Here is a 9,464-nt window from a genome sequence, read left to right as displayed (position 1 = left end):
CCGCTCCCCGCGGGGGGGGGGAAGTGACGTGCCTGCGGGCGGAACGGCGCCGGCGCGCCGCTGGAGGGGCGCCGAGGCGGCCATGGCGGTTGCGGGCGGGGCGGCCCCCAGGGCAGGGCGGCCCCCAGGGCAGGGCGAGCGCCGCTTCCCGCGCGGAGTGCTTGGCTTCGTGGGGCAGGCGCAGATCCACGCAGACTCCAGCGCCGGGCACCGGCGCTTACACGCGCCCTCAGCGCAGCCGAAGGTGCTACCGGCCCCGGTGCCGGCCGGCGTCCGAGCGGCGCCCCGCGCCAGCAGGCGGCTCACGCCAGGGCCAAAGATGGCGCTCCCCTCCTGACAGGCCGGGGGCGGGGGCGGGGGGGGGGGTCGCGCATCCGGCGCCTCCTCTCTGGCGTCCGGCTGGAAACAGGCGGCGGGAGGCGCTGGCGGGCGGTGCTCCGCGCCCGGCCCCGCTCTGTGCCCTTGGCAGGGGCAGCGCCCGCCGTGGCCATGGCGGCCTGGCCCGCCGTGCCCCTCCTCATCAACCTCGGCGGGTCGCTGCTAGGCTTCGCGGCCACGCTCACGCTGATCCCGGCCTTCAAGGACCACTTCCTCGCCGCGCGGCTCTTCGGCGAAGACCTCAACAAGGCCTCACGGCGACCCGTGTGAGTAGCGCTGCCCCGCCGAACCGTGCGCCGCAGGGCCGGGCCGGGCCGGCCCCGGGGCCGGGATCGGCCGGGCTGACTCCCCGCCTTACCTGCCTTTCAGTCCCGAAGCACAAGGCGTGATCAGCGGGGCCGTGTTCCTGATCATCCTCTTCTGCTTCATCCCCGTGCCCTTCCTGAGGTGCTTCGTGGAGGAGCAGTGCGTGGCCTTTCCTCACGACGAGGTGAGGCTGGCCTGGCGCTGGGGGCGCGCAGGCACGGGCAGGGAACGGCCACCGGTAATCGACGTCCTGTTCCCTGTCCTGCAGTTCGTGGAGCTCATCGGCTCGCTCCTCGCCATCTGCTGCATGATTTTCCTGGGCTTTGCGGATGACGTTCTGAACCTGCGCTGGCGCCACAAGCTCCTTCTTCCTACCATGGCTTCCCTCCCGCTGCTCATGGTTTACTTCACCAGCTTTGGGAACACGACCATTGTGGTGCCTAAGCCCTTCCGGGTGCTTCTGGGCATGCACTTGGACCTGGGTAAGTTATGAATCGCCAGAAGCCGGCATCCAAGTGGCGAGAGATCGGTGGAAGGGGTCACCCGACGGCACTCTGTGCTGCAGAGGGAACACACGAAGGACTTGCTCAAGTAACCAGTGAGAGGGCGCAACTCCACCCGCTAAATATTAGGCTGGAAAGAACATCCAGAAACCCGGCATGCATTCAGCCGTGCATAGATAGGCACCAGTCATTTTTCCAGGATTCTGGCGATACAGCCGAGCGCCAGGCACATGCGGCGCTCGGCTGCCAACACCAGAACGACCGAAGGACGGAAACAGAGTGCTGCAGTCTGCCACCGTGTCGCAACGGCTCGCTGCAGTCGCCGTATTGTACGTACGTGTACACGTGACGGCTGATTTCGCAGGGGAGGGAGTGATTTATTAGTAAGCTAGCGATACCAAAGCTCGCCGAGATCGCTAGGTGATGGGTCGATGTACAAAGCAGGAAGCGAGAGCTTCGGTGAATCGGACCAGGGCCCGCTTCGCCTATGAATGCTAAAGCACTTGGCTCGCTCTGATCTGCAGGTATCCTGTACTACGTCTACATGGGCATGCTAGCAGTGTTCTGCACGAACGCCATCAACATTCTCGCTGGAATTAATGGAATCGAAGCAGGGCAGTCTCTGGTCATAGCTGCTTCCATTATTGTATTCAACATTGTAGAGTTAAACGGTAAGGAAGATAACATATATATGTTTGCGGGTGCAAAAAGCAAAGGGAGATAGAATCCTAGATTTCAGTATCTGGTATTACTATCAACCAGTCCTGTCTTATGACAAACGCGTTTTTTTCTTTTTTCTACAGGGGATTATCGAGAGGATCACATTTTTTCTCTCTACTTCATGATTCCCTTTTTTTTTACCACACTGGGGCTGTTCTACCACAACTGGTAAGAGGATGGACATTCAGATTTTCTTCAGAAACGTCCTTTCCCTTTACTTTCTCCCTTTTCAAACAAAAACACTTACCGACGTGTAGGTGGGACGCTGGAGCGTGGACAGGCTTCTTGCCAGAACCAGGAGCACAAAGCATCGATGCACTGGTAGCTTTTGTTTTTATTAGAACAATTACGGTCACACCGGCTCACCAAAATGTGCGGAATATGCTCCCTCATGCGTCTCGCTCACTGTTTTTTCATACCGTATTTTCCGCAAGCCAGGTTGTGTGTCCCAGTCCCGCAGTTCTTAGCATAAATACCTGCAGTTGTTTTCACTGTGTAGATCTGCCGCGGTTCCCTCTTGGCCCCTAACCTGCCATGTGGGAATACATTCAGTGGTTATAAAGTCATTTGCACAGCAATGGCAATCATGACAGAGCTTTGCTTTTCTGCCCTGTGGATTGCAGGTACCCATCTCGAGCGTTTGTTGGGGACACCTTCTGCTACTTTGCCGGCATGACCTTCGCCGTGGTGGGGATCTTGGGGCACTTCAGCAAAACAATGCTGCTTTTTTTCATCCCGCAAGTGCTCAACTTCCTCTACTCATTGCCTCAACTCTTCCACATCATTCCTTGTCCCCGTCACCGGCTGCCGAGGTAATGTACCTGAGTGACCTATAACGGTACCACAAATCGTGCCTTTTATCTCCAACGCCAGCCGAGAAAGGTGATAGTAGGCACTCTTTTTAAAAGCCATCAAAGTAAGTTTTATAGTTAAAAGTTAGATGGCTCGCTCTGCCAGCTACGGTCGAGTCATACAGTAGGTTTCTCAAAGAAGTTAACTTTTCTGACCACCCCACCCCACCCCAGATACAGAAGAGTGATTTTTAACGATGTTAGAATATGATTATTCTCAGCTACAAGAGTAAGAGAAATCGATACAGGCCACTTTTAATGCTGTTGCAGTAGGATCTGCTAAGATTTCCTAGTAGCAAGCCTTCGGTGGCACTATGCCACATCAGCGATTGTCTCTGCAGACATTAGATTCTTCTATTTTATTCTTAAAACTATACAGCTTTATCCACATATTGGGGGTGCAGTGGGGAGGAATCTCCTTCTGACTCTGCCCAGTCCGAGGGACTGGGTATCGGCAGCTGTTGTTAAGTGTATTGGATTATTCCTGCTTTTTCCACCACTGGATTTCTTTCTCAACTACTCAGTTAGGGATCTAAGTCTGCTTACATAGGGATCTCTCTCTCTCCTTGCTCTATGCAGACTAAAATTTTAATGTTTCTTTTAGGCTCAATCCTAATACGGGGAAGTTGGAGATGAGCTACTCCAAATTCAAAACTAAGAGCCTCTCTGCCCTGGGAACAAACATTCTGAAGGTAATATCCGGAAAACGTTCAAAATCCAGACGCGTTTTGAGGCAGTGATCAAATGCAAGAGGAACAGGATGGGAGGGAATGCAGAACCTTTGGGTTCACTGGTTATTTCCTGGCTCAAATCCAGAAGAAAATATTCTGCTTGGTCCATCACCGTCCCTCGCGATCACTCGATTGGGTTAATAATCAGTCTTTCAGAATAACCACACATAGCGGTGTCCCAGGACCATCATAGGCCTGTCCCGTCTTTTTAGTAAGAGCACGAGCCAGACTTCAGGGATGGTACAGCAAAAGGGATCTTGAGCAAAAGCAGCCAGTGAGCATCAAATGTACCTGGTGAAATAGCGTGCGATATTTCTTTCTCCAGGCAGCCAAGATCTTGCACGTAGCAGATGTGAGGAGTGGAACGGATGAAGATGGTGAATACACCGAGTGCAATAATATGACGCTTATTAACTTTGTTATAAAGCTGATTGGACCCACCCACGAGCGAAATCTCACTCTCCTGTTGCTACTCATTCAGGTCAGACAAATGGTTCCTCCGCTAGAAGGATGTCCTCTGCAATAGAAACAGATCCAAATTGGTCTCAAGAGTTTTAAGGGGAAAGGGGGAAGTAAAGTATCACGCTCTTCACGCAAGATGCAGTCACGTGAGCTGTGAAACTTGAGGAGAATCGGAGGTTTACACAGCTCAAGGAGGAAACAGATTCCTCCCCCACCCCGCCCCATTCATTGAGAGCTAATAAATACAAAGTCCCACAGTTAGCTTGAGAAGATTCCCGAGGCACAAATCATTGGACGCTAGAAAAACATTAGGAAAGCAGAGTGCCTTGTCACTCTGACCCGATACAGCCTTTTTCCACGTTCCTGTTTTTCAGTTATACCAAATAACACAGTCCCAGAGTTATCTCTGGCTGGCGGACTTGCATGAGTGTGGCACGCAGCTCAGTGGTATCTGGAATCTGAGCGGAGTGCCGGGAGCGTTTTGAAGCAACTTAAAGCGCAAGGATAACGTGCCTCACAGATACTGCCGCTACCTCTGTTCAGCATGTGAACTCTCGGGCGTAAAGTAGTAGAAAGACTGCTTTTGGAAAGGCCCGCATTGCTTAGTTGCCCACAATAAAATTCTTTTTTCATCCTCAGCTCAAAGGTAAGAGATTCTTATTAGGAAAGAGAAGAGACACTTAGCTAAATTCCCATTCAGGAGGAAGGACTTCCAACAAACCAACCTGGAGATCAAACAGGGCTTAGGCATCGGGGATGGGAGAGAACGGGAAGTACATACCGCTTGATCTTGAGCCCAGTAACAGCAGAGGAGTCTTGGCAGCGCCTTCTTGTAAGGATGCCGAATCGCAGCTTTGACATGAGGTATTTTCCGTGACAAACCATAGGGTTTATGTTATAATATAGACGCCTTAAGAAGGAAAGAGATGTTCCCAACCATTCGTCTCATCCACTTATTCTCACAGTGTAACTGTGCATAGGCACATGCAGAAATCCCCCGTGGATAGCTGCGATTCTCAGAGAAAGAACCGAGGACTTTGGCTAGAATTCTGCCTTTCCTCTTTCTATTCATCTAAAAAATTTAGCCTAAATGTTGTTGTTTAGTGAAACGAGGCATGCTGGAAAGCATAGCAAATCCATCTGGAAAGGAGGAATCTGCCAGCCTGTAAAGTATTTAACACTATAACATTTCCGTTCTCTGTCTGATTTTTACCTAGGTCCTGGGCAGCACGATTGCATTTTCAATCCGGTACCAACTAGTGCGCTTGTTTTATGATGTCTGACTGTGCTGTCAGCAAGCAGGGGAAAGTCTCGTACCTGCCGGTCAATTTTCTCCAATTGCTGACCAAATGATTGAACCGGTCTTACTCCGGCCCTCCGAGAAAACCTCAGGACACCTGTCGGAATGCAAGCAACTACGCTGCACGGGCCAGTCTTGAACCGTAATTTTTTTTTTTTTTTTTTTTTTTTGGGCACAGAAGGCTTTTATCCGATTCTGCTGACAGAAAAGATTCGCTGCTACTTGGACATCGTTGTTACTGGGAATACCTTTCAGAGGGGAAGTAAATGACCCAAATGTTTACTCGCAGCACTTAGGGAAAGTGGGAAAGGTGAAATCTCTATACATCTCACAACCACGTTGCTGTTCCCCGAGAGAGAAGACGGGAACTTCAATTTCTGTGAGACTTTGTACAGCAGAACAAGTAAACCAGAATCCTCTCCTGGCTTCTCCGATCCTGTCTTTGGTCCATGGACATAGAGTAACGTGTTATAAACCATACCCAAAACTCAGAGCACTCTGAGAATAAAATAACTCGTGACACCCTTTTCCCTTCAGTGCTTTGCCTCGAGAATATCAACGCGCAGTGAAACTAGGTCACACGATACGTCTCTGTGGCCTTCTACCCTACTAGGGGGCTGATCATTTCTGCAGTAGACTCCCTCCTCTTTCACAGCTACCGGGAACATTCCCACCGAAGGGCTTTTATTTCCGAGCACCTTTATCATCTGCCTTCCTTCGTGGAATGGGACACGTCTGGAACGGGCTAGCAGAGTAAGGATCGCTGTGTCCTTGCCTAACAGAGGACATCGGTAAAAGCCTTAAATTAACATGGAACTAAGACGCTGCAGGCTGCAATTACCTTTTCCTCAAATACAAATTATTATTTATATAGCCGCATCTGGCACCATAGTTCACCACAGAATTGCTGCCTACCTGACAGAAAAACACGTAACGGCCATTGGAGTACCAGGCTAAAGAATCTGCGTGAGATTAACAGGAGCGAAAAGCGAAATAATGCAACAGCAAAGACAGGGACGCTGAGATGGGTGACAGCAGACGTTGCTGAGTCCAGTACCTTAATAGATGCAAGGCTGCTGCGCTTCCACGCACCCAAGTCCATCCAGTAGCGAGGCTGGGAATGCATTCCCGGTAGGCAAAAATGCGCATGTCCGGTGACACTGATCAACACAGAATCTAACACACAGCACTCGAACGTGAATGGTGCAAGTGGCCGCCTCCTCTTCCTCCTCTCCAGCCGATCAGTTTGGAAGTCTGCTACTAGAGTAGATTCATGTAAACATAAACACGTACATGCACACACACAAACATAATGAATCCCTTCAGTAGCTGGCCTTAAACACTTAGTCTGTCCAGTAACTAGCCACTGGATTTCCTGGCACCGGGGCATACGAATACCCGAGGTCCGCAGTACTACTCTGCTTGCTCTTACTCCGATCTTCTCACTTAGAGAGGGGGGGAGAGACAGAGAGAGAGAGAGAGAGAGAAATTAATCTCTCCGCTAGCTGATCCAGATGTATGGCCTTCCAGTAGCCAACTCTCAGACGGCCACCTGGCTTTCTCCAGTAAGCTGGCTTAGACCTAACTCCAGTAAGCAAGCTGCCGACCCCAATCTCTCCCTTATCTGGTCCTGGATACCTGGCTCCAAAGCCTGTTATCCTACTCGCTCGCTAGCGTGGCTCGCTTGCTAGTGATCACACACGCTGGCATTCCAGCCTAGCCCCGGCCCCGCTCTGCACATGCTCCAGTCCTCGCATTTGCTAGTACCACATAGACACTGGCCCCTTTGACTTGTGGCCTGACACCAGTTGCTGGCGCTTAGGCCTCCAGACGTACATATGCACACAGGGTAGACAGTCCCCTCACCCTGGAAAAAAAAAACTAGAAATGGAGTTTAGTGAGACAGGATGGACTGCAGCGATAAAGGCTACCAATCAGCAACGCGTTCACACGCCACTGCCTTCTTCACCCTGCTTTTTCTTCCACGTTCCCGTGTTTTTTCCTCACAGTGCACTTTGACTCCTTCCCCACCTTCGGCACTTCCCTTAAACAAGCCGCAATACATCTCTCTCATTCCCGCAATCCCCTAGAAAGGATCTCACAGTAGGTTATACACATCCCCGAATGCTCTTCCCCTGTACACCACCGTAAGCCCAACACTCCTACAGGTGGGGATCCTCCTCAGTCTGCAGGCATCCCGGGACCCCCCCTGCCTCACGCTGGAGGGGAGCCAGGCTGAGACCAGGGGCTGGGCCCAGGGACCGACTCCACTCCTCGAAAAGCTCTGGGAGCAGCCCAGCCAGGGTGGCATCACGCGAGTTCGGTCATCGGAGCACCCTATCTATCGTCACTCCTCCGCCCCTTTGGGTTACCATCACCAGCCCTCACGCATGTAACCTAAGCGGTAACACAGTCAAAGCTCCTTACGCAGAACCGATCTCGAAGCGTTATCGCCTCCTGTCAGGAGCATCAGCGCTCGCGCAGTAGCTGCTTTGGCTGCCCACGGGTGGATGGGAAGCACGAGGGGCTTTCTGCAAGACAGTCGGCTCCTCCCGAGCGCAGCCCACGGATGCCCACCGCAGCGGCGTGCCCGGCCCCTCCCTGACGAGCAGGCAGGCCCGCCACCGCGCCAGTCCTGCTGCGGCGGCCGGCGGGGGCGGCCCGAGCGACGGCGCCGCGTCCCCTCACGCCCCGCCCCGCCGCCGCACACCAACCGCCTCAGCACGGTATGAATTTGGCGCCTTGCCTTCTTATTGGCCGGTCTCCGCCGCCAATAGACTCGGGGCAAGCGCGGTGGCATCGCACGGGCGACCAATCAGCAAAAAGATTCTTCCGACAGACGCACCAATAGCGAGGCGCGGTGGCGCTGTCCAACGAGCTGAGCCCTACTTTGCGGAGGGCTATAAAAGGGCTGGGTGCGGGGCCTCCCGCCTCACTTCGCCGCAGAGCTCCGGAGCACAGGGGGGCCGTGCCCGCAGCGTAGCGAGGCGCCATGTCTGGCCGTGGCAAGAGCGGCGGTAAGGCCCGAGCTAAGGCTAAGTCTCGCTCGTCCCGGGCTGGGCTGCAGTTCCCGGTCGGGCGCGTTCACCGGCTGCTGCGGCGCGGGCACTACGCGGAGCGGGTGGGGGCCGGCGCGCCCGTGTACCTGGCCGCCGTGCTGGAGTACCTGACGGCCGAGATCCTGGAGCTGGCGGGCAACGCGGCGCGCGACAACAAGAAGACGCGCATCATCCCCCGTCACCTGCAGCTGGCGGTGCGCAACGACGAGGAGCTCAACAAGCTGCTGGGCGGCGTCACCATCGCGCAGGGCGGCGTCCTGCCCAACATCCAGGCCGTGCTGCTGCCCAAGAAGACGGGCGGCAGCGCGGGCCCCGCCAAGGCCGGCAAGAAGGGCAGCGGGCAGCAGTCGCAGGAGTACTAGGGCGGCCGGCCGGCCGACCCCCCCGGCACCACACAAAGGCCCTTTTCAGGGCCACCCCCATTGCTCACCGGAAGAGCTGCGATCCGCGGGGGGGGGGGGGGGGGGGGGGCGGGGGGGGCGGACGCGGGGACGCGGAAGGCGCGGCTCTGTCCCGCCGCCGTGCCCGGAGGCGGTGCTGGGCCCGGCCCGGCCCGGCCCGTGGGCATAGCGGCGGGGTGGCCGCAGGAGGCTGGCGGGCAACGGAAGAACCGGCCCGCTGCGATCCAGTCAGAAACCGTGAACACAAGAGCTGCTCTGCAAAGACTTATATACTTACACTGGGGTGCTTGTAATCTCACCGTATTTGTCGTCTGTTATATTAAGCGGACGTTGCATAGAGAATAAACAACACTTCATTTCCCAAACGGGACCCCAGTAAGGTGCCATTTCAGTGTTTCTATGAGGCACCGTAACACGAGCCCTGCTGAGAGGATGGCAACCCAATAGCGAGTGGGAGGAGCCACAGTAAAAGGCTAAGGGTTATAAAGAAAGGCGCAGTAGTCCGAATTTGGGCTTCCTCTTCAGCTCCCTGGTGACGAGTTAGTGTAGATGAATGACTGTCTCAGAGTAATCCTTGTAGACGAGCATACAAAGGGAAGGGGCCTGGCTGTCCACCGACTTCCTAATTTATTACTGGCCCATCAACAAATTTGCATCTGATAACTGCAAACTTAATTTCTTACCTTAATTGAGACCTATGATGAACATGGCACCCATGCTACTTTACCATGACAAACCTGGTATTAGGAACCT

General features: G+C 54.1%; 2 protein-coding genes across 4 annotated transcripts; both read left to right on the top strand.

Moving 5' to 3' along the window:
* The first annotated feature begins 373 nt into the window (after positions 1-373).
* On the top strand, positions 374-5,780 carry DPAGT1 (dolichyl-phosphate N-acetylglucosaminephosphotransferase 1). Of its 3 annotated transcripts, none has more exons than XM_087778270.1 (9): positions 374-644; positions 748-868; positions 953-1,166; positions 1,712-1,858; positions 1,991-2,075; positions 2,531-2,719; positions 3,363-3,450; positions 3,815-3,970; positions 5,430-5,780. In XM_087778270.1, the coding sequence occupies exons 1-9, from the start codon at positions 490-492 to the stop codon at positions 5,451-5,453; spliced, it is 1,179 nt and encodes a 392-aa protein (XP_087634396.1). In that variant the 5' UTR covers positions 374-489; the 3' UTR covers positions 5,454-5,780. The 3 variants fall into 3 exon arrangements, with proteins under 3 accessions (XP_087634396.1, XP_009467361.2, XP_087634395.1); XM_009469086.2 differs by having other exon boundaries at positions 5,169-5,780; XM_087778269.1 differs by lacking the exon at positions 5,430-5,780 and adding an exon at positions 4,591-5,159.
* Positions 5,781-5,933: 153 nt separating this feature from the next.
* Positions 5,934-9,086, top strand: H2AX (H2A.X variant histone). Its single transcript, XM_087778297.1, has one exon. The coding sequence runs from the start codon at positions 8,244-8,246 to the stop codon at positions 8,670-8,672; it is 429 nt and encodes a 142-aa protein (XP_087634423.1). The 5' UTR covers positions 5,934-8,243; the 3' UTR covers positions 8,673-9,086.
* The last annotated feature ends 378 nt before the right edge of the window (positions 9,087-9,464 follow it).

Source organism: Nipponia nippon, unplaced genomic scaffold (assembly GCF_047370975.1).
Source record: "Nipponia nippon isolate SJK-2023a ecotype South Korea unplaced genomic scaffold, ASM4737097v1 scaffold_43, whole genome shotgun sequence".
Classification (NCBI taxonomy): Eukaryota; Metazoa; Chordata; class Aves; order Pelecaniformes; family Threskiornithidae; genus Nipponia; species Nipponia nippon.
This window is presented reverse-complemented; position numbering and strand designations above follow the sequence as displayed.

Coding starts and splice junctions, on each gene's coding strand:
- H2AX (XM_087778297.1), top strand. CDS start 8,244: ATGTCTGGCCGTGGCAAGAGCGGCGGTAAGGCCCGAGCTAAGGCTAAG.
- DPAGT1 (XM_009469086.2), top strand. CDS start 490: ATGGCGGCCTGGCCCGCCGTGCCCCTCCTCATCAACCTCGGCGGGTCG. Junction 1,167..1,711: donor GGGCATGCACTTGGACCTGG/GTAAGTTATGAA, acceptor TCTGATCTGCAG/GTATCCTGTACTACGTCTAC. Junction 3,971..5,168: donor TCCTGTTGCTACTCATTCAG/GTCAGACAAATG, acceptor ATTTTTACCTAG/GTCCTGGGCAGCACGATTGC.